Source organism: Kryptolebias marmoratus, linkage group LG17, assembly GCF_001649575.2.
Source record: "Kryptolebias marmoratus isolate JLee-2015 linkage group LG17, ASM164957v2, whole genome shotgun sequence".
Lineage (NCBI taxonomy): Eukaryota > Metazoa > Chordata > Actinopteri > Cyprinodontiformes > Rivulidae > Kryptolebias > Kryptolebias marmoratus.
In genome coordinates this window covers 11,705,000-11,730,397 of record NC_051446.1, presented here as the reverse complement: position 1 = coordinate 11,730,397, position 25,398 = coordinate 11,705,000, and the positions used below count along the sequence as shown (strand labels likewise).

The 25,398-nt window shown below is 38.8% G+C and overlaps 1 protein-coding gene across 1 annotated transcript in view; it reads left to right on the top strand.

Moving 5' to 3' along the window:
• shisa9a (shisa family member 9a) overlaps positions 1–25,398 on the top strand; it is a 66,640-nt gene that overhangs the window by 35,398 nt on the left and 5,844 nt on the right. The window contains exon 3 of the mRNA XM_017416221.3: positions 15,450–15,629. Within this exon, the coding sequence (XP_017271710.1) occupies positions 15,450–15,629 (180 nt within the window). The remainder of the gene's footprint in view (positions 1–15,449; positions 15,630–25,398) is intronic.

Below are 25,398 nucleotides of genomic sequence, written 5' to 3'. Positions count from 1 at the left end.
TGATGAATTTGAGATTTTCATTTGTTGTCATTTGTAATCATCAAAATTAAATGAAATAAACATTTGAAATATATGAGTTTGTATGTAATGTATGAATATAATATACAAGTTTCACTTTTTAAATGGAATTACTGAAATCAAACTACTTTTTCATGATATTCTAATTTTATGACCAGCACCTGTATGTGTTGCTAAATCTCAGGTTAAGATGCTCATATAAACCCATTCAACTGACACAGGCACACGTGGTCTAAATATGAGTAAAAATAACTTATTATATAAAGTGGATATGGCTTGACTTTTGTTCACACAATTAAGCTGAGGTCCTTCTAATTTCCTGCTTTATTTTTGTCGTATTTTAGAAAAAGTTTTAACTATTTATTCACTGTATCCAGCTTACTTATCCATCCATCCCATCAGGTGCATAAAAACGACTGATGTTGCCTCTGGCTCTGAGAAACAGAACCAATAACAAAGTGTCCTAAACAAGTTTGGTTGCAAGTCTTCTTCAGTATGGTGTGACGTTCATTTTGTACACGAGGGACCCATTTATAGTAAAGTAGATGACAAAATGGTACACCTTGAGGCTTAGCTACTTACTGAGGTCTTAGTTAGAGCCTCTTCATACTGGATGGTAATCCTGCTACGCGCTCCACAACCTATCAGAACATGGCTGGATTGCCAGTAATTTAGAAAACCTTTGGCAGTGCGAAGGCAATCATGACCGCTATGGTAGTACTCACCAAGTAGGCTTCTCCATAACCCTGAAATGGGCTCCTGTTTCGTCATCATGCTCTATACCACTGCTCTGGCATGACTCTCTTGGATCGGGTCGGGATGCAGCTATGAGTAATATGTCTGCGCTAGGTTGTTTCAATGATCTTGTCACAATCACAGCCTAGACATGAGGCTAGTGTAACCAGTCCTTCAAATTCTGGACAACCAAGGCACACTGATGTGTGCAGTCTCCATGTCATGGCTACACTGCTACTGCTGTCACTATGCTTCTCCCAGGACCCTGATACTCAACACAATGACAAACCACCACTACCTCACTACAGATTATTTGTTCACACTCAAAAGTATGTGGTGCTATCACACTCTATCATATATGATAGGGAGCGTATTTCATTTTTAATAGGTGCTTGAAGAACTTGCCAAGTCTTTGCAAAGACTATCCCCGTTCTGACTGATTTTTTCTTTTTTTTTTTGTATACATAACTTGGTCATCTTCAAGTGTAAAGAGGGCCGTAGAGGCTGACCTCTCTTTACAGCACAATGTCAGTGCTGGAGAATAATCTGACTTCACCGAATAAACATTCAAGGGTAAGCAAAAAAAACTCATTAATTTCTTTTTTTTTAATTCCGTCCCAAATTATCTTAAGCAGTACTGAGCCAGTCATGCTGATGTAAACGACTGTCGAATGATTGGAAAACAAGAGAGTCCCTAAAAATGTTCAGGCAAAGAACCACGCAGACCTGCATTGTTTGATCAATCCAGATCGTTATTGAACATCACTGTTGTCCACTTATAGCTCTGGGTTGTTGCTTCTCATAACAGAGTAGAAATGGTATCATATTGAAAGTGGAACAAGAAGAAATGATCAGCCAGTCATTTAATAACCAACAGCCTTTGAGTCAGCCTGAGTCACATTTACCTTTCTTGAAGCAACTCTAAAGTTTTCCTTTAAAGTTATGCAAGGGCAGATATTTCATTTTACTTTTGGGAAAATAATAAAAAAACAAAAAAATTATTTCATGAACATGCTGATATAAACCCCTTGTCTTTACACATCAAAAACAAATTTCCTCTAGATACATTTAATAATGACTCTTAGGCAGCAACATGGGTGTCTCTATCATTTTTTCACATTCTCCTTCCAGTCTTTGGTTGTTCAAGGGACAGTTATGATTAAACTATCCTATTTGAGAAGTAACAGCTGATGTGCACAGGTTTTAGTCTGCAATCACACAGAGATAGGCGTTTGCTACGAAATAAAAAAAAAGCACTGACCATCATGGGTCACAGGAATAAGTTGGATAGCAGCGAAACCCAAGCCAACCCTAACAATAGGATTTATCAAAAGACAGTTTTTAGGCACAGCCTTAAGAGTAAACAAGGTGTAACCTCAGAGACAGAAATTGGAAGTTGGTTCCACAAGAGAGGAGCCTGATCACTGAAAGCTCTGCCTCCTGTTCCTCTTTTTAGAAACTCAAAGAACCACAAGGAAACCTGCAGTCTGAGAGCAAAGTGCTCCATTAGGAAAATGTGGAACAATAAAATCTTTAATATAAGATGGAGCTTGGTTGTTGAGAGCTTTGTATTTTAGAAGCAAGACATTAAATTCTGTTTTGAATTTTACAGCTAGCCAGGGGAGAGAAGCAGCATTTTGAATCAATTAAAGATTTTTTAGAGAATTCTTTGGACATTATCCTGATCAAAACAAACACCAAGGTTCTTTACATTTTACAGTTAAAGCATTTTTTTCATGGCTTTACTTAAGAGAGCATTTCCTCCATATGTCTGTTATTATTGTAAAATGAGTGGATCGGGTGATAAAACTGCTCATTTCCAGTTTGAACGCTGTGTTGGCACTCATGAATCAGACATACAATTAATAGTAGCTATGTTGTTTTCTATGCTATAAAAATACAGGGGTTAGACAATGAAACTGAAACACCTGTCATTTTAGTGTGGGAGGTTTCATGGTTAAATTGGACCAGCCTGGTGGCCAATCTTCATTAATTGCACATTGCACCAGTAAGAGCAGAGTGTGAAGGTTCAATTAGCAGGGTAAGAGCAGTTTTGCTCAAAATATTGCAATGCACACAACATTATGGGTGACATAGTAGTTCAAAAGAGGACAAATTGTTGGTGCACGTCTTTGTGACGTATCAAGAGCCACGGTATCCAGGATGTCAGCATACCACCAAGAAGGACGAACCACATCCAACAGGATTAACTGTGGACGCAAGAGAAAGCTGTCTGAAAGGGATGTTCCAGGTGTTTCAGTTTCATTGTCTAACCCCTGTATGTTTCCTTGTTTAAAACAGACATTTACAAAGTAGGTACTGTTCCAGATGTTGGCCCACTCACTGAAGTCAGGTATGTGGAGACGAACTGGAGGCAGAAAACCAGTGTGAAACTTGTATAAACTCAAAGTTTTTTTTTGCTTTTTATCTAAAAATAGTTCAAATAAAATAATCTGAGCACTAATTGCTTACACAGGCTTCCAAAACTGTATGCAGATCTTCCACCTCCTTTCATAAGCATTGGGGTCAAATAGTTTGAGCTTTTACTTAAACTTTAAACTGCTGCAGGAAGCAAAACCCATTGAGCCTCGCTCCATTTCTCTTTTCGTTCTCTCTATGTGGCAACTTTTTTGTTTATGTTACAAGCGTTTCACAAGATTTCTCCCTCTTGCTCATCAACCTCAAGGCCCCAAACTTCCCCTGTGCAGGCTTCCATTACGCAACACAAAAGGGATTTTACACCCAGCTCCTGGCAAAAACTCCCATGAGCTCAGGGGCCACGTTGGGACGCCTCTGTAGTCTCTGAGCCGTTTGCGAGCCTCCGTGCTGCAGGGGAAAGATAGGAGCCAGAGGGATGAGGTCAAGACAGATGCAGCTTCTCGTGTGCTGTATAAACAGACAGAAGGACGAATACAGAGGAGGCTCTCGACTTCCGTCTCACACAGGCTCACACATAACCTGCTTACCATTTTCAGTGTGACTAAATAGAGAAGCAGAGAGGACCCCACACACTCCTACACAAGCATGAGGCTGCACGCGTGCTGTCACACCAGAGTGAATGACTTCTGATAAGGAAGCTGCACATTTTTTTTTTCTTTTCTAGTATAACATTAAATGCCTAGCATTCCTTGAAGGAATGCATATCACCCGCTGACTGTCACCTCATCATGTGCCTGGAAATGATGAAATCAAAGCTGTTTTCGTCAAATCTTGAAAATAAAGTTATGCACGATATCACATGACTTTGCAAAACCTTGGGCCACTTGTTAGCGCTTTTAGTATGTGTTGTGAATGACTTTCAGCCATTACCACATCAAATTTCAGCGCAATATCTGTAAAGTTATAGTGGCTCATGGGATATTTCTGCTAACAGTCACACACATGCACACAGACAGACGAAAACATTGTCAAATATAAAATGTTTAGAATTGATCTTGATTTCATGAAGTGCCACAAACAGCAGCTTTTGTTCCCTTTCATTTATGATTTTCAGACTTTTATTTACACAAGTTTTATTGTCGCTTGAGTTTTGTGCCAATATTGATTTCAGTGTTTGTTTTCACAAGGAAAGAAGCAGAGAAGGTGGCCAGGAGGTGTCTAAGTTCCGGCTTTAAGTGTTATGTGAAAGTGCCTAAAGAAACCCGGTTCCCTTATTTTTAACGTACCTGACAAAAACAAAGTGGAAAAAGTGAAAGAGGAGGCGCTCGGACACGTGAAGACTCAGTGGAGATAGTTGAACAGACAGAAAGAGCAGCAGGCAGCTTAACATAGGTTGCATAACAATGACTTCTTCAGCACAGTACAGCCGGCCTGCCTGTTAATATGTGGGCGCGGGTGACTGTGGGACAATGCGAACTCGCCGCGTGCTGCCGAGCAAATACTACACGAGAGAGTACTGTTGCCATGACAAGAGAGGGGCAGAGAAGGACGACGGAGAAGAGGCTCTGCAGCCGAGGAAAGGGAAGGTTTATTTACTTTCCGGGTGAGGAGAAAGAGGGAATAATAGATGAGTCAGCTGCTTACAATTTTCCAAGCCGAATCAAACAGGCAGTGAAAATACACTGTACAGCCAGTGGCGATGGAGTCGAGCCAAGCAGGAGACAGAAGCACTACCACATGCATACAAGTGCTCGAGCTCTCTGTTGATATTTCCGTCTGTCCTCATGTTGTTGCTTCTTCGTTTTGTCCTGCACTCACCAAATTCTAGAGGATGCATTTAGGGACACTGCAGAACACCCCTCGGTGTGCGGCAGATTAGTGAATATTTTTGTTTGGCACACAAAGAAAGCGCAGGTTCCTCTCTGGTGTGTGATTTGCTCAGAGCTCCATGTTGGACGCTTTGAAATCACTCTGCGGCTTGTTGCGCGCCTCTCCAGTGTTGTGCACACTCACACACCGCACTGCTGACTGTACTGTCTGTTACCTGGCACTCGTGAGCTCATCATCTACATGCTGTCTCATCAGTGCAGTCACACTTAATGTAATCCTGATACTCATGCACCATGCCCTGTAAACACCTCTTTCATCACTAAAATGAACTCTGGTGTGAATTTCAAATCAAAAGAACAGCTTCTCTCCATAAAAAAATAAGGTAGTTTTGAATTTTATGGCAGCAATACATCTCAATAAGTTGGGACAGGGGCAACAAAAGGCTGTAAAAGTAAGTGGTATGAATAACAACCGGCTGAAGGAGCATTTTGTAACTAACTGGGTTAACAGGTCAGTAAGAGGGCTTGGTATAAGAAGAGCATTTTAGAGAGGCTGAATTTCTCAAAAGTAAAGATGTCCCAACTTTGTTGAATAAGGGCTGTACTCCATGGCATCTTTATATATTATACATTTCTCCTTGCAGGTGATTGATATGACCAGCAATGATTCAACCATAAACCAATTTACAGACACAGTCACAATAAATGTTGGCAAAGAGCTGGAGCTGCAAGAGCCGAAAGTGGAAAACTGTCAACATTAATTTTGTTCAGCTAGATGCCACCTGATCAAACTCAGAGGTCTAATGAAAAAATCATACAAACAGACCTTTAGAATAATGTGCTGACATTGAACATCTGCCAGTGAAAACCATACACCTTGTCAGATTTGATTATAATCAGCACTGCTACTGGTTCAGCTGTTTCAATGGTTCTTTTATCAATTTTTTTTATTTTTTTCATTTCTCAAACTTGACAACAATTCAAGGATATGTTAGTCATTTTAAAGTGGTATTTTGTGGAAAAACTATGAAGAATTATTACATTACTTGATGTAGATAGCTCCTTGAACAGCCTCAGTTTGAAAAATACCGTTCTACTGTGACAAGGCTGGCAGGTTAATGGCTAATCCGCTAAGATCAGAGTGGATTGCTGCAGTTTTAATAATGTCCAATTTCCAATCTTAAAAGCTTCAGTAGTCTGTGTGAATGCTTTTTTTAAAAAATAAACTTCACACTGCTGTCAATTTTGCAGTGCATGGCTTTTTTTTGACATTCCCTGATTCACTATCCTGTGCTCTCATGGCTTACTGAACATCTACCCTGGCCACTCTCTCAGACCTGTCAGGATGCAGCTTTGTCAAGAACAACTATTGTCAAACTTTAGATTTAAAGGCCCAAATCAGATTTCTAGAGAAGTTCAAAGTTTCAGAACAACTGGTGATAAGCAAATCATTTTCTATTTGTTTATAATAAATGGCACCATCATGTAGAAACAAACATGAACCTAAGCTGCCAAAAAAGACCATAAAAATTATGTGCACTTTAGTTTTTTAATAACTTGATTCAACCCAAACTTTATTAAATTACTTTCATTACTCATTCCTTTGTTTTCACACAAGAATAAACTAAATAAATAAATCAAACTTAAAAGCAAGAAGATGTTGACATCAAAATGATTAAAGTAAAAGTTCCTGATGGCCTGAGAGTTAAAATACAGAGTAATCTAGTGTGAAAAATGGCACAGTCTGCCTCCAATGAGCTGCCTAAACCTTGGTACAAAAGATGTTGCTGACAGATGAACCAACTGACTTAAATGTTCATTTGTCAAGCAACCATGATATGAGCTTTTTACTACGTTTATTGCTGAGAATGCAAAATGAGAATGCTGCTAGAAATTTGACTTTTTATTGCTAATTTTCTTCTGTCTCAGTCATGCTCTCCATTTCTCATATCTAGCATCCATCTCTAACTCACCTTGTGCACTCCCTCTCTTTGTGCGCCACACCACGCTACACTACCACATTGGTAAACATACACTTCACAGCACTGTACCAATACATTTCAATGTACGATCACACCATGGGTATGACGTCTGCACTAGGTTGTCTGCATGGCCTTTTCAGAGTCACGTTTGTAACCTTTGCATTCTTATTATGTGCCTGATAACCTTACTAAGACCCTGCAAACACCATTCGCATTCTGTTTGATTTTTTTTTTGTCATCAGAGTCAATAGTCTGTATGTAACCCAAAGTGTCCTCATTCTCTTCTTCAGGAAACACTGCTTCGCATGTGTTCAATGTGTCCCTGCTCAGATGCAGTTGATTTAAATAAATAAACTCCCTTAACCACTTGTTCTGTTAATGACTCCTCAATTTAAGCTAGGTATGTTGAAGCAGAGACTCATGTAGGACATGCAGGTCAGGGTGCTTTGAGGAGCAGAGTTGGGAAACGCTGCAAAAACCTCTCACTCCAAACAAACATGGGAAAAATATGACTGCACGTTGCCAAATACCAGACTTGGCCAACTTTGATCCTTGCGTATTGCATGTTGTCTAAACGTGGACTTTCATTTCCACGTTCCATTGCAGAGTAAACAGTGGAATGTGAAACGCATTCTGCAGTGGACATCCTGCTGAACCAAATCTGCCTCACTGGAATGAATTAGTGAAATCCTGTGATTTTATTTCCTACATTGTTAGAGTAAAAGCCTTCTTACAGGATTACCGTACCTCCCATACAGGATTACATCCACGGTCAACAATGAGTAGTTTAAATAGCATCCGAATGGACTCCTTCAGATGTTACAGAGTTTTTCCACATTAAGTCATGTTGGAACTCTCTATCTGTGGAACAGTTCTTGGCCTGTTGATGACGTGCATTCGAACGAACAGAAGCAGGGTTTAATATAAAACCACAGTGCACAATTCTACTAAAACAGAACAAAAGAAATTCATCATTTGTGTAAAGTGGCAGCCACTTTAAGAACATCCTGCATTTTTTTTTTCCTTTTTCCAGATACGTTCTTATTTTTCATTTGTTTTTACACACATGCTTCTAGCTCAAGAGAACTTGTTGATTTTGTTGTATTTTGTATTCTGGGCCTCCCTCCTCTGTTAAGTTTTTTTAAAGAAAAAATTGCTTAAGGAGATGATTTCTCTTTGGTCAAGGTTTCTCTGTCTCATCAGAGAAAGAGGTAGGAGTTATAATGTTTTATTTTATTTTATTTTTTTGATGCATTGCAGTGAGTGCATGAACGACTCTGAATCAATTTATAAATGTCAAAAATCGATTATTATTTCATGTTAAAGATGTTTTGTAATGTCCTGCAAAAGGCGGAACTGTGATGTGCAGTGCCTGGTCCATTTTTGGCATGTCCACAATAGAGATGCGAGTCACATCTTCTGTACTGAAAGCCAGTGTTTGGAAGTACTTCAGCTTCTATGAACTTAAAGGAAAAATGAGGTTCACAAAAACCACACTATATTCAAATTACATACATGTTTCTTCCTGAAAGAGGAGAAAAACAGCCACCCACTTCTCAGCTTTTTGACTCCTTTTGTTCATTTAGCTCCCCAAAACTTGTTTAAATGAAAATGGTTTTATATAAAGTATTTTTTAGGTCTTAGAGAGTCTATGCTCAGGATTTTGTTTCAAGTGTGATTATGGATGCATCAAAATGCATCCATAATCATATTATAATTGCATCCCAGCCCTCTGATTTGTAATCAAATCCAATCATGAGGTACCTAACGATTCCTACCCTTGGTCTTTTATTTCCGTTTCCACTTTTCTCTGTGGTACATTGTATTTTTCCAAATAAGTGAGTCATTCCAGTGAAAATAATTTAAAAATATTCCCAATTTAAGGAATCATTTGCCTAAAATATTGCTGTAGATCAGAAAAAGAACTGTTGTACAATGTAAGTTGTAAAATGTTTTTTTTTTTCAATTAAGTTTCGTCCCAACATTATTTATTTGAATACTTTGTATTTTGCTGCTTGTTTTAATTTGGTTAAAGAATTAAGCTGCAGGAGGACAAGTTGACAGTGTGTGGTGACCTCAGATGGTCAGCTTTTACTTGTTGTTTTTGGTTCAGCTCAGTGAAGCGCTGTGACCACACTGAGAAACTCCCGCCGCGTTCCCCTTCATCATCCTGACAGACGTCCGTCTGACAGCTGTCACTCATCGCCAGTGGATGGGTTCATGCTGGCATGATGTCATCTGGGTGCCTAGTTTTATTTTTCTACTCTCAGCTACTGAATTTGTGTTTATGAAGGTGATTATTTTTTCTCTACAACTCAGGGATTGAAAGAGTAGAGGGGGATGCATTTGCATCTTATTGTTCAATTTTTCTTTCTTTATTTTCTCAAAATTGCTTTAGGCGAGGAGTCCCAGATTCATCTTTCCTAATTTTTGTCACTCTTGTTCTCAGAAGGTGTCTGCTGATTTCAGTAATTTTGAAATGATTAATATTATTTCTTTTTTCAGGCAAACAGAACAGAGTTGTTTCTGCATTCAAACTGATGTGTTAGTGTTGGAGGAAGCTTAAATAACGCGTCAGTCTGGTTAACAAGGAGAAGCTGAGCACGTTATTATTCTCATGCATATGAAATGAAGAAGAACTGGCCACAAATGGCTGCTAAGAGACAATTAGCAATGCAACTTATACACTGGAACATAATGGGATAATCTATGGGAAACATTTCTTTCAGTTTCCAATAAAACCATCATAAGCAGTAACTTCATTTGCACTACTAAAATCTTTAACAAATCACCACCCCAACTAAAGCCTTCAGTGTGAAGTGTTGGACTACTCTTACCACAGAAAGTGCATGATGCAAAGCCCAGATTCTGACAAGAATACTAGAAAAGGTACCAAAATGTAGGAATGTGTTTAAATAGGTGAATAATAAACACATACAGCATTAAGAAAATAGGCTAAAGTTAATGAGGGGATTGATAATTAAGAACCATTTGTGATTAACAGAAGTGGTTTTTCTACCATATATGCCATATCATTACCCACGACCAAGATTTAAAAAACATTGTGAAACTATCATTCCTTGAAGGATTAAATATCACCTGCTGCCTTTCACATCAGTGGTTTGAACAAAGTCCTGATACGATCTGTTAACACTCAGAGTACATGATCTGAATGGGTCTTTGCTTCTACCACATCAAATTTTAGCTCAATATCTGTAAAACTGACTGAGTTGTAGCCATTTCTGTATTTGCTAAACTTGATAAGCTGCAGCAACCAATTTCAATTCAGTGGACCTCAAAAATTAATTAGTTGTAGATGTCTGATAGTTACTTTCAGAGTTTCTTTAAAATTTAGCCACTGATTCTGGATATATTTTGCTAACAGACAGGGGGGACTCCAACAGTTAACTTCAAAGTTAAAAAATAAAATAGCATACAGATTTTATTAGATCTTTTCAGACTCTCTGCCTGATCTGACTTTTGTTTTAAACAGAGGTGTCCAATCCTGGTCTTGAAGGGCCACTATCCTGCATGTTTTAGTTGTTTCTCTGCTCTTCAGCAGATCTTCAAGTTCTGCAGAAACCTTTTAATCACTCAGTCATTTAAATCAGGTGTGTAAAAGCAAAGAAACACCTAAAACTTGCAGGATCATGGTCTTCCTGGACCAGGATTGAACACCACTGTTTAAAAAAATGGTATAAAGAATGAGTTAGAATAGTTTCCCCCCTCTTTATCTTTTCACAACAGTGGCTTATGCAATTCTGTGCACCAGATCTCTGATTGCTCATGGTTTTGTTGTGGGTCAGTTCCTGGCATAGTGCCCAATAAATGAAGGCACTCTTTTACTTTGATATGATATAATGTTGTTCTAAACCAGACAAAATCCATTATGATTAAACCAGTGACCTCACACAGGACATTTTTTTCCCAAAACAAAGCAGTGCGCCGAGTTTTATCATGACTGGAGTGAATTGCTATTAAATTTATGAGAGCAATGTTTTCAGTGCAATGACTTAATGCCATTAGCTCTTTTTTCCCTAACTCCATTCTGTTGCTGTCTCCCTTACTACTTCTCTCACCTCCTGCAGACAATCTAATTTTTTTTTTAAACTTTGAGTGACCCAGTGTTCCCCAAGTAGCATTAAGCAACTTGATTAGTATTTCTTAATTTCTTCCAAACACTGTTAGAAATTTTAGCACTTATTCCTTCGTGTGGTATCACACTGGCTGTCACTCCGATGCTCTTTTTAATTGTCCTCTCCTTTGCGCTACTTCGTCAATCAGACTGTGTGTGTTTGTGTGTGGTTTGAGTCAGTGCCAGGGGTAAGTGTTTAATTAGTACCAACACAACTTGCTTTGTCTTGCCATTTGAGCTGTGCCGGTTTATAAGGCCCCTGAGTGCACCTAGCAGCTTAACAATGCGCCGCTGAGATAAAGCGGAGAGAATTTGCAGAGAGAAATCAATATTCTTCGGTCGAGGCTGTACAATGTTCCCATCTCTGTTTGCTGTGGAGCCCCAAAAGCCTGCCTGTGAGAACACCTTTAAGAGTATGAAAACAGAGGAGGGTAGAATTGTTTTAGATGGCCCTCCTTTTCTCATCAGTCTGTGTTTTGTGTGCTTTCCGCATTAATTTATTTTTTTTCTAGCTTCTTTAGTCGTCTTACATGTTCTTTTATGTCTGCCTACCACCTTTGTAACTTTTTCTATTATCCCCCTCTCTTTTGCCAATTTCCTTTATTCCCTCTTTTGCTCTTTAGTCTTTGTCTCTTGTTTCTCCTCAAATTATCAAGTGGCTGCATTAGAGCTTTTAACAAAATGTATTCTCTTAGTCAGAACACTTTTGCCTTCAGAAACAGGAGTTTGCAATTATCTGTCAGGCACAGCACAGCAAGAGAACAATTCCTGCGTTATGTTTTATCCTTCAGCTGTGCTCTGAAGTCAGGCTGTGCAGCCCGGCGAAACCACTATCGTTTAACCCTCTGCACATCTTTTCAAATCTAATTATCACTTATTTAATTAGAGGGAGACATTATAAGCCAATTATGAAACCGCTATACTAGGATTAATATAAGACATCTGTTACTTCCTACACCGTGAGCCGGTAACAAGTACACGTTTCGCACTCCCAGTCTCACCGAGTACTGTTATAGAAAAAATGGGTTCGGTGATCTGGAACAAATAAGTTACAGTTTCCAGGAGATTTGGAGTAACCTCAGTTGCAATACCTGTACAATACTGTTGCTTGTTGATTGTTGCGAAGACTGTCGCTGTAGCTCTTTTCACAAAATGGTTCGATGAAATAGCCGCACAGTTGGGCCCCTTTATAAGATACCTCTCTCCGTTCATAAATTACCAACGAAGCCAGCACTGGAAAACTATTCGAGGCATGGTTCGGCAATGTTGGCCTGTTTGGCATCTCCCATTCCAAATCCTGCAGCTGTCTGGGGGCACAAACCTTCTGTCACAACTACATCACATCATCAAGCCACAATGACGGCTTACCCTCTCATGTATCGACCATTATGGCTCAGAGGAATATCAGTAGAGAGTCGACTTCATCTGAAAGGGACTGAGATGCTTTCTGGCCATCTCAGTGTGATTTCTGAAAGGACCAGGGTGGCATGGGTGGGTTGGAGTCAACCTGCCTCTGTTACGTCTCTGAGTCACCAAGCCTAGTAGTAACAGAATCATACATAAAAAAGGTCAGTCAGCATCATGGCTCGAGGATGTGATACAGTGGTGACTGGGAGACCAGCCAGCCACAAGAGTTAAAGTAACAGATGTCTGACACACGTCAACGCTACAGAATTGCACTTCACAACTCCGCTGGTTCCACAATGTTGACTTTCTTTTTTGAAATTTCCATTACTGTTTTATGAACAGTCAGAAGCATCTTAAAGAGAGGCTCGTCTTCGAAGCAATATTGTGAAACAGCTTTGAAACAGGTGAAGTCCACTCACCTGTTTAACACATTTTAACTTTCTTTGCCTGTACTTTTTACTTTGCAGTGACATGTGGAAGAAGTTGCTAATTGGAATCACTTTGATATGTTGAAAAAAAAAGGGGCATTCACAGAATCCCAGAATGTGTGCATGTCATCAGTTTTCTTCTGTTTTTTGTCTTGTGCAGATGAATAGTTTGTGGTTGTGACTGAAAGTCAGAAGTAACAGGAAGAGTAATAGAGATGAAAAAAATTGCCCTGATGACAACAAAAGTATCATAGCATGGGTTACAATAATGACAACTAGCTGATATTTGGTCCTAATTTAAAAAAAATATATATATTTTTTTTTAAATCCTTTATGGAACAATATGCATATATTTCTTAAAGGCGAGCACAGGAGCTTGGTGGTCAGTGCCACGGTCTTCTAATCCTGAGCCTAGGTTGCATCTAGTGAAAAACAATTGGCAAATCTTTCATGTGAGTTTGATTGCTCTGGCGACCCCTGCTGAAAGAAAGCTATGTCTTGAATTGCTTTGATCATATATTTATTTTGACAGTCTGGCAGTATTGTTCAGTCATGTCACACTGCTAGGCCAATAGTGCCACATGACTGGAAGATGTAAATTCAACACATTCATTTAGGATTTCATGTGAAATTTCATAAATATGAACCTATACAGTTTTTAAGTTGAATGAAGGCAGCAAGTGGTGCCCATAGTATCAGTGTGAGCACCTCTTTTCATTATTGTAAAATAAGAAGATACGCTCACTGCTCTAACAAGCACATTCAAGTACTTTAACTCTTGTGAAGGTGGAACATGCCCCTCTCATTTCAGTATCAGCAGATTAACTCTGTGAAGAGTAAATGTCTAGTATGTTTTGCAGGGATTAAAGGTATTATCTTCCCTCTACCACACAGGGTAACATCTTGAACCTTGGACAAAGAAAGCTTCCCCCACTGGTCTCTCTGTGTGTGTACCTGCTTTTATTACCTTTTAAAGACCTTTTTTGGTACTTTCACCTATCTTGTCAACACCATTAGTCCTTATGGGGACCAAAGTGTGGTCTAGATGATGTAGAAAGTCATTTTTGGGTTAGAGGCTATGGCTAAGGTGTGAACTGAGTTTAGGTTACTGGTAATGGTTAAGGATAGGGGTAGGTAAGGCCCACTCAACTCTGAATGATGACTCTGTTCCACAATTTACACAGCCTATTAGATCCCAGATGGATTGCAGCAAATTTGGAAAAGCTCCGTCAGCGTTAAGGCAGTTATGATGCTGCTATACTATTAGAACTTGACAAATAGGGTTTTCTTGCAATTTACTTCATCCCCAAAACCTTGTCTTGTTTCACACCGTGCTCTATACAGTCACCCTGACATGACTCTCCCTGACATACTAGAAGATCACGCCATGCTATAGCCATTGGTATCACATCTATGCTAAGTTGTTTCCATGACCTTCTCACAATCATGGATGTTGTCTTCACATGCAGCCCTCCTGCTTTAAATTCTGAACGACCAACCCACCCAGGTGTGCCAAGACCCCACATCCATTACACTGCCACTGCTGCCACTATGCTCCACCCAGGATCCACTGCCAACACAATGATAAATCACTTCACTACAAACGTTCTGTGCATTCTCAAAACCCATTAAGACATATCATGCTCTATCATATGTAATGGGGAACCAGTGGCACAGAAACCCTGCAAAGACTATCCTCATTCTGGTTGTTTTTTGACGTCATAATGGGTTCATCATCCACTGTCATGGGCGCCTAACAAATAAATATAACATAAGGCATCTCTTAGAACCTACCCAAGATTAACAAGTGGTGTTAAAGTATATTTATCTTTAAACAGTGCTTTCATGCTTTATTTAAACTAAAAATGTGAATGTTAAGTCATTCAATTAGGTCTTGTTATGAACATTTATGTATGTCTATATCAGGTTTAATGTGACCACAGTCATTTTTCAAAGTTGAAATAGCTAAAAGTGAGGGATTTTAAAATTTAAAGCAAAATGTGTTGGATAAATAGTTAAACACAACCAAACCAACAACTAAACTACTAAAATAATGATTTTAAAAAAAGGTTGTTTAGTCTTGAGACAAATAGTCCTCTATTAGTACAAAAAAAAGCCCTGATTATTCCAGTTCAAACTGTATGAAATAAAAATAAATTAGTCTTCAATAAGCAGCTATTTCATCATTTACTGACCTGTAAATGCCGGATGCATTGCCTCATGCAAGATCAACTTATTGGAAAACTCTCATGTGTTAAATATAACTATACTGCAATAAGGTGTATAATATGTTTCAGCTCGAAAAAACTCAATAACAATAATAAAAACTGTTGGGACCTGAATAGACTTTATGAAGCAGCAGATTCTGCACTAAAAAAACAGGAACGTTATGTAGGTTTGAGCTGCTAATTGTAGATTAGTGTTTTTCCTGTCATGTCGTCCTTTAGCAAACCATTTGCCCGGTGCATGTCGGCCAGCGAGGCTGGGGTTTTGAACATGATTTTAACCTTGTCCCATTTTCTGTCCTTGCCCATAGAGAGTGGCCAGATTAACAACAATGTGGGAGCGGGCTCAAGCGTTGGCCAGCCGCACCCGTACCCGGCCCTCAGCCAGCTGGCTCACGTCTACGAACAGCAGCAGCAGCAGCAACAGCAACAGCAACAGCAGCAGCAGCAAAACAAGGATCTGAACAAATATGCCTCGCTGAAGGCTGTAGGTGAGTGCTATGTTTTCCTGATTAGTCTGACATCTTTACAAGTTGAGTTTGGCACTTATGATGGTTTTTGGCACAGATGTGACACAGCCTGACAGTAGGCTATTTTTAGTTTACTAATAGTTTTGTGACCCCAATACAAAAAGGGGCAGCAGATACTTTTTCTCGAGGCCTGAAGGACGGCTGTGACTCACCTGTAGGAGTCTGGCCGGTTCTTTTGACAGGTGTTATTGATTGCACCGTGCTCTAAGACAGAAACTGCTCATTGAGCTTTTGGACTGCTGCTCAGCTAGCGCTACCAATTTCAATGAAGCTAGCTGGCAGTACAGGCAATTAGAAATTTTCTCACATTCCTCAGATGTCATTTGGCAGTAGCGTCAAAGTTTCATAACCTGCAGTCATTGGAGCTTGATATAAATGTTGTGGCATGCTGATTTATACCTGACAGTTACCCTGTCCTTGATTGATCAAGAATTTGCAATGTCACAAATTATCTATTAATAGATGTCATTATAAACAGATACACAACACTATTTGAGGCATGGCGCTATTAGAGAAATGACTGTATTGATCTTGGCTTTGCAATGAAGAGAATTAATTTGAATGGCAAATCTAGATATTAATTTACAGTCTGCTGTAGAAATAAATTATCTGTGAAGTAAAGATGTTATTCTCTGTGTCGTATGCTGCATACAGAAGACCCTGATCCATCAAACTTGAGACACTTTCAAGTGATAATTCTGTTTGCTTGTGCTAAATCCGGTTTTCTGTCCCAGAGGCAAGAAAAAGTTATGCAACAATGGTGACAGTTAACATTAAAACATCCAAACAGATAACTATTGAGTTTATACATGTATATAATTGTTATATTAGTAATAACCAGCTACTACCACACCAAAGTTTAGTTCAATATCTGTAAAATTAACTGAATTATAGCCATTTGTGACAGCTGTAGATGTACAGCAAGTGATTACTTTCTCAAAGTTTCAGTAAAAATCCATCCATAAATTCAAGAAAAAATTTGCAAACAGATTGTTGACTCCAATAGTTAATTCTAAAGTTTCATGCAGTGATCTCATGTGATCAGTGAGCACTTGGAGTATGTGTTATGGATGACTCTCAGCTACAACCACATCAAACTTTAGCTCAGTATATGTAAAACTGACTGAGTTATGGTTGTTTTTGTGTTTTTTGTAAGATCAGTTGGCTGTAGCAGCCATCTTGAATTGGACTAAATCTAAAAGTTAATCAGTTGTAGAGGGACCTGTAATGATTATTTTCAGAGAGTTGCATTAAAATTTGTCCAGTGGTTCACGAGAATGTTTGGTCACACAAACACACACACAGACACAGAGACATGGGAAAAAAACATTACTACCCACCTTTTGCCATGACAGTGGGCAATAATAAACTAACATATTAACCTTATTCATAATGCAGCCCAAAAGGAGTGTTTTTCTATGAAATAGTTGCAAACATTTTGAAGATACAAAAACTGTTATGGGGGAGTGGTTAAACAGCCTATCTAGACCATAGTCTAATTCTGGATTGCAGATGTCTTTATGAATTTTAGCAATCTTTTTCTTTCTTCTACAATATTTGCTTTTTGGACATTTTGAAAAAGTTGGCTTTAACTTGCTAAATTTGGCTATACAGTTGGTTATACAACAACTCTTCTTGGTTTTAGTTGTGTTTTCAAGCTGGTCACACAGTTTGTGGTTATTCAGTCTGGGGTTTTCTTTGGACCAACCCTCCCGTGTCTCTTACCTGTCCTCTCAAGCCCCAGTCGGTGGAGGCAGATGTCCTCCCATCCTGAGTCTGGCTCTGCTGGAGGTTTCTTCCTGTTAAAGGGAGTCGTTCCTTTCCACTGTCACCAACATGCTGCTCAGGATGGGAGACAGTGACAAAGTGAAAATTCAACACAATCTGTTGGATTAGATAGATAACGTTTACTAATTGGCATTTTATAGTGTATATAAATGTTTTTGTACAGTGCTCTGAGATGACATTTGTTGTGAATTGGCGCTATATAAATAAACTGAATTACATTGAATTCTTTTACTTGGTGGGCATAACCCAAGTGTGTATATCACATATAATCCCTCTATAAACATGTTTGTGAAAAGGCTGATCAACAGCGTCATCCTGAATTATAGAAAAAGAAAAGTTTAGCAAATATATTTTCAAAGTCCCAGAAGAATGAGGAAATACAGACATCACATTTTCTGCCTTTTGACTGCATAAAAGTGGTTCAGTGTTCTAAAATGCCAACAGAGTATGTCTTGATGTCAGTTCTTGAAGATCAAAGAACAAATGGGTTTCTTCTCAACTCCACATTTCACACCCATATTCAACAAGGAGAAAAATAATCATCCTAGGAAAAGCAGACATGCAATTTTTTTTTTCAATGAAACTGAGTTTCAATAGATCAGAGGGCAGAGCAGCTACAAGACGTGCTGCAATTTGAGTTCCGAACAAAACCTGGCTGTTCCTCCACAGACAGACCTCACTGTCTGATGTTAGGCTTTCACTTCCTTTCATCTCAACACAGAAACCCAGCAGATGGATGCCACACGTGCTCTGAGGACTGCAGAAAGCAGCTTTTCAAATGAATGATATCACTTTAACTACGGCAACAAATGAGACAGGTTTATAATAATGTCACAAAATATGTAATGATTCTTGCAAAGTAACAGAAAGTTTTCAGTTATTATATTGTTTCTGCAAATGTCAGTGTGTGTGTGTATTAGCAAAATATCTTGTGAACCCCTTGTTTGTTTTTTAATGAAACTTTCACAAAGTAATCACTGGATGATTGCCTGCAACTCATTAACATTTCGAATCAAACCAATTCAAGATGGCTGCCACAACTATTTGACTTTAGCCAACTCAGAGAAGAGCCAGAACTCAATCAAATTTAGAGAAAGTCAGCTGAATTTGCTGTGACAGTACCTGAGAACCATCCCCAACGTATAATCCGAGCATTATACATCTCACAAGATCTCGCAATATCACTTGAGGTAACACATAATATCATTTATAAGGTGTGCCCAAAACGGCTACAACTTTGTCCATTCTCATCATAAGATGATATTAGTTTAAAACAGCTCCACATTTGATTTCTTGTGAGAAAATGAATTTTCTTTTTTTACAGATTGGCCTTATGTTCTTAGGTAGGAATGTTTGTATTAGGGGCAGTGGGCGATACTATATCTTGACACATGACACATTAAAGGTACATGATCAGTGAAAACTGATACAATCAGATTCACTCTTATCGTGACACAGTGCAGTTTTAATTCCACACAATGAGAGTTGATTCAATACAATATGATGAAGGAATGGAATGACCCATATAAAGTTCCATTTAAAAAAGGCAATTTTTTGAAAACAGAAAAAAAAAATTGAAAACAGAAGAACTACAATAAACAAAATAAAATGACGTTTGAATACCTGCAGCAAGTCTGACTGAATAGTATAACTCCACATTGGTCTGTCACTTTTAGTCAGCTCTGTTTTCAACGCACAGGCCCAACTTTAAGTTTTCTGGTGTTGCTACAAAGGAAATAATACTGCTACCCCGCATGACCGGTACCAGAAGAGGACCTACAGACTAGAAAACTAATCAAATCAGAAGTATATTCTTTTTGCAAACATATAACTACTAGGGGTGTAATGATACACACGACCACAACAGAAAAGGAAGAGCAGAAGATGCTATCCAAAGCAGTGTACGCCAGAGCAAAACAAGAATCATCCGTTACATGACATGCTTATGTTTGAAATAGTTAGTTTTAAATAAGTAATGTGGGAAATGTTTTCTGCTCATTATGATGTACTGTAGCAGTTGAAAAAGGGAGGTGGATATATGGAAAGCCAAAAAGGTTCATGATTTGCAAGTTTTGAAATGCCCTTTGGTGTCTAATAAACACTGGTAAATATACCACCGGGTGTTCAATAAGTGCCACAGGTGGGTGAACAGCCCACTAGCACTCACATAACAGAGAAGCTAGTGTTTACCCTTTGCCATATTTATTTATTTGTTTTTACATTCGAAGAGGTTTATCAGTTCTGAATTGCTTTTTGCATCAAGTCTAGGCCAAATTAATAGACCCAAACTACATTTCGGTGTTATTTTTGCAGTTTTTGACTTTACTCAGCTTTATGTTAAACACATTGTCAGTAGAAAACTGTTTATAGTTCAAAATAGATGATTCAGACAGTACCACATGACTTTCTTTTTATTTACCACCATACTGCACATGGTCTGCTAGCGACCCCACTGGCAAGAGTTGCTTGTTTCTCCATCTCTGTTTTTGGAGGTCACCTTACCTGTTTCAAATAAGACAAAGAAAAAAGTCATAAAAATAGCATTTGGCATTTGTTGTGTGTGTGTGTGTGTGTGTGTGTGTTTTTGTTGTTGTTGCACAAAACCATTTCTGAAATCATTTATTGTACCGTTACACCCCTATTAAATGCAAATTTTTTACTTATCTGCTATAAATTTGAGCAAATGCATGTAGAAACAAACCTGCTTGCGGTCTCTTCATCTAATAATTAATGATGAAAGATCTGTGGAAAATCATTAAAATCAATGCATTTCAGTTTCATCACAAAACTGCATCTATTTGCAGCTGTACTCCCAATTGACTTGCATCATATACCTGCATATCTGTGTGTTGGTTAATATTGATTAATGTTCACATTCGTAGTGTTCGGATCTGGTTGTTTGTCTCATGTGTCTCTGAGGGACACCCAATACTGGACAGGTTGATCATTCATACCAAACCCAATACAAAGACACAACAGATAAATCGCCATGCACACTCACACCTAAACCAACAATGTGGCATCATTTAACCTAGCATGCACAAACAGTGGCCTGAAAGCGGAGTGCCCAGAAAAAGTAGGGAACAGAAATAATATTATACAAATTCAATGCAAAACTAATTCAAATTTGCTTAATTGTCAATTAGTTAGTGAATGGTGTTCATCTGCAGTCATTTCTTGCATGCATACTACAAATAGAGAAACTAAAACAATAACTACAGTGATTTTCTTTCTTTGCCCCTGTTACCTTGCCTCACAGTGACCTGTTTGTGTTTGTGGGTGCCTGAGGCCAGTGAGGCTGTGTAAATATTAAAATAAGAATATGAAAAAAAATAAATCCTGTTCTCTCAAAGAGTTTCCTTGAAGCAGAAGACAAACTGCCTGAAAGGAGATGACAAAATGCAGCAGAGAAACTTGGTGTTCCCGGGGCTATGTTGTTTATCGAGGTCTGTTCTAACAGTTTTAGTTGTTGGTGATGCAGATGGAAAAACAAAACCACAATGACTGCCTATAGGCTGTGAAAATCTGTATTTTTTTCAGAAAAGTGTCTGGAAATTATTTCAAGTGTACATTATTTCCAATATCTGTAATAATATGTGCTAGATTATGGAACATCTACAAAGAAACAGTTGTTTTATAGAGTTTGAGAAGGTTAAGTTTAGAAAATTACAATTATTTCAGGCTGCCGTATACAATTTACATACCAACTTGTTTCCTTTTTCATTTCAGGCTTCTTTTGAATCAGCTGATTTTTTATATATATATATATATATATATATATATATATATATCTTAAATGGCACTCATCTTCCTCCCTCCTGTTTGCTCTTCTAACCTTTAATGTCTTGGCCATCTTTTCTGTCCTCCTGCCGCAGTCCTTAACTCCTTTGCCTTCCAACCTTCCCAGTCACCTTTATTTCCTTTCGCATCTTCCTACTTTTCATCTTCACTTTTTTCATATCATCGCCTGTATCATTTAACTTCTGCCCCAACCTTCTCTTTTTGCCTCTTTTGTCTTTGTCTCCAATCAGCGCCATCTCCTCTTCACCTCCTGACAGCCATCTGCCTTCCACCTTAATCCGTCATGCTCCATATCACTCATCAAAGAATCATTGGAGGGCTAATTGTGATCCCCTCCTATAGCTGCTCATATCTATTTCCATAATTGAAGGGAGCCTTCTCCCTTCAGGCTAAGACCTGACTGTCACATTTTTCTTCAAATAAGTGGAATTCAAAGAGACACCTAGAAAATGATTGGAAAGAGGAGGCATAGACCCTGTGAACCTTGGACTGTAGGGATCCCCGTAAGGGAATAATGCAAACATCGCACACAAGCTATAGAAAATGTTTATCTGAGTAATGGTGAGAAGCATTTTTTTGCAGAAAACATGTCTGCAGCACAAACATGTAACTTCACTGCCTGATGACCCCTCTAGATAAAAAGATCAGCACCGACATCCCTCAAATGTAGCCACTCACCATCCTGGCTCCTTAATTGCCACTGCCACTTTCCCAATGGTCTGATAAGCCACACTTCTGTCAATCAATAGCCAAGTCTTCTGCTCCCCTGTGCATTTATATAAGGTCACTTTATTGAATTCTAACAGCAACCAAGACAAAACCCCACTAATAAAGGTCCCTTGGATACAGGATGTAGACTTCTGCAGCTACAAATGACCAATTATGGCCAACACCTAATGTACAAAAGCTCTGGTAAATCTCACAGTGGTCATTTCTCCTATCTGCCATATCATTTAGTTTTCCACAGAAGGAACACAAAGGAAATCTATCTTAATTGGGAAAGAATTGCTGATTTTTTTCTTTTTTTTATCCCACTTTTGTTTGTGTTTTAATACACAGCAGCAATCATTCAGTGTTGTAATTTATATTGCATGCTGCCTACAGGGTTAAACCTGTCTACTACCGACAATTGTTGAGTGGAAAAGGGTAAAAGTATATCTCGTTTAAGCCACTCTCACAAAACACTTAAAGCTGGGCCTGAGACAACTCAGTGTGATTTCTGAAAGGTCCGAGGCAGCATGAGGGATTGAAGTCAAGCCACTGCTATTACTCCTCTGAGCCACCAAGTGAGGTGGTGACAGGGCCAAAACAGTCGATGCATAAAAGCTGGCACTGCGATTTGTAGCGATGACAGGCGGTCTGTGCGACCACTCAGCTGCAGGATAGAAAATGTCAGAAGATTTTATTGCTTCATGTCGATGCCGCTGCGTCACACTTCATGCCACCTTTGGTTCCATGATGCCGAGGTCATTAATGAAAGCTCACATCTTCACAGGACATGGGTGGCTGGACTGTAAATTTATAAACAGCCAGAGGCAGCTTAAAGAAGGGCTCGACTTTGCCGCCATATTGCAGACCTTTGTAATAAAAGAGGCTTTTAGAAAATAAAACTATCTACCCAATAAGTCACAAGACACTTTTTCCCACAGTTTTTTTACACATCTTTCTTACGGTTGAGCGCAACATACAAACTAAAATTTTGCAAAAGATCTTGGCTTGGTGAAACATGTAAAAGCAATCCCTTAAGATGATTGTTTTCAGATTGACAGATCCAGTTTGTTTCTCAGATGTCTCCTTTACGACAGAATGACTGCAATTTGCAACTTCACAAGTCCTCAGACTGATGTGTGGCAGACATCTTCCTGTCACCACTGTGATTCTGTGATAACCCAAAATATACATTGACACTGTGGTGACAGGTTTTTAACAAAATGCCAGCAAATACTTTAGGTTATTTTTTTTCCATCTTTTTGCATCATTATCTTCGTATTGTCATCTAAAGCACCAATAGCACTGATTTTTCTTACTTCCTTTTGCACTTATTTGCAGACCAGCTTTTGTAAACAGTCATTTGGAGATGAATAATTGTTTGTTTGTTATCTCAACACTGACACAAAAGTTATTTGAGCAAAAAAATTATACAAGACAACTTTGCAATAAATAGTTTTTAATAGTATCTTTAAGCATTTTGACACTAGCAGCCAAAATACAATTTGTTCCTTTCTTCTTTAACAGCATCCATGAAAAATGGTAAAGTAAGCACAGTTTGGCAGGCATAAAATGCTATTTTTTACCACCATAGAAATTCCTATAGCACTAATAACCATAAACTCGCTACATAATAAATGGATCAACTTAAAAAACAGGTGCATCTATCAAGACGTCTCTCCTGCATCATCATTTGCTAAGTTTTTTGGTGATATGAAACCAGAAGTACATATTTACATAACTTTTACTTTTAGGCAATATTTAGTCCATTATTAGACTACATGTCAGTTCTGCCCAAAAATTATCACGTCAGCTCTCAATCTATGATAAAAGCAGCATAAAAGTAAGCAAAATGTGTTTATATAGCGCCATTCAAGATAAAAAATCAAAGTGCTTCACAACCAAATACACAAGTTAAAATAAAAGCAAAATAATAAAAACCCAAGTAGAATCACATAAAAAACAAAACTGAGTGCTACGCAAATGCCGGTCTAAAAAGATGATTTTTCAGCTGTTTTTTTAAATAAACACATTTAGTTCACAGAATGTAGAAATGTAAAAAGGTGCGTCACCATGCGGAGCCTGGAACATCCACTCCAGAACGTAGAACTGAGTTCTGTATTGAACAGGAAGCCAATGCAGAGAGATCAGCAAAGGTGTAACACATAAGTCTTTGGAAGACCTGGTCAGAAGCTTAGCAGCTGCATTTTCAACAAGCAGCAAACAATTCATGGACTTATATTCCCACTTTCTGATAAACTTGTGGATATCTTGTGCTCCTATTAACATGATGTCACTCAAATAAGTTTACCTTGTTCTGTCTGATTCATATTCAGAAAAAAATACTGCACACTTTCAACACAGATGAGAGATGAGCTACCAGTGCTGCTGAGTAGGACTGAACCAACTCAAAGATGGGGGGGGGGGGTAGACTATTGTGATTAATTTAAACTTTTTGGATTGTAACTAAAGAAGTAGAATTTGAATCAGTAAACACTACATGTCTTTGTCTTCTTGCTGTGGGTGTAACTTGTTTTAAAGTCAAAAAATAGGAGAGCAAAAACAGATGTTTGCTCTCTTACTTTTTAAAGTGGTGGTGGTGGTGGTGGTGGTGGAGGTGGGGGGGGGCAGCTGCTTCACCTGCTGCTTCACCTGCTCCACTGCACCTATGCATAGCAGATTGAGCTGAATTATTTTACAACAGAATATGAGCAACTTTACCTTGTGAATTAAATTCCACTTTGCATTTCCAGGACATGGCTGCAATCCCACTGTCAATTCATTTCATTTAATTATGTAAATAAATGATCAGTTTTCCTCTTGCGGCCACATCCAAGAAGGTTGGCTAAAGTCCCGTGGATCTTAAACTTCTGAATAACATGTGCAGCTGTAATCACAGGAACATCAAGCTGTTTGGAGATAGTCTTATAGCCGTATAACAAGTTTATCCACGTCTGTAAATAATTTCTTTGGTAATAAGACAATTATTAATCCTAGCTATATTATTGCAGGGAGAACTATGTGTCTAACCATATTAAAAAAAAAACTAAACCAACCTTGGCAGTAGATAACCTGGTTACCAAAGAAAAAACTGATTTTACATCCAAGTCTAAATCTAATAAAGTTTTTATGTTACTGGCTCTGAGGGGGTTTCAAAGAAGCAGTGTTCATCTTTTTTCCCGATGCGTGATGTGAGTCTCTGTGGGACGCCGACTTGCTCAGACAGAAGCATGCAGGGCCCACACGGTGCACCAGCGGTGCTTTGCGTTTCCACTCACGTACCCCGCAGGATGTTTGCACCGTTGAGCTGACTACCTTCAGATTGATTCACCTGTCGCCTGAGCAAGTTTGTTTCCCAGGGGTGGTCTGGCAGTGACTCTGTGGGTGAGACACCCCCCCCCCCCCCCCCCCCCCCCCCCCCCCCCCCCCCCCC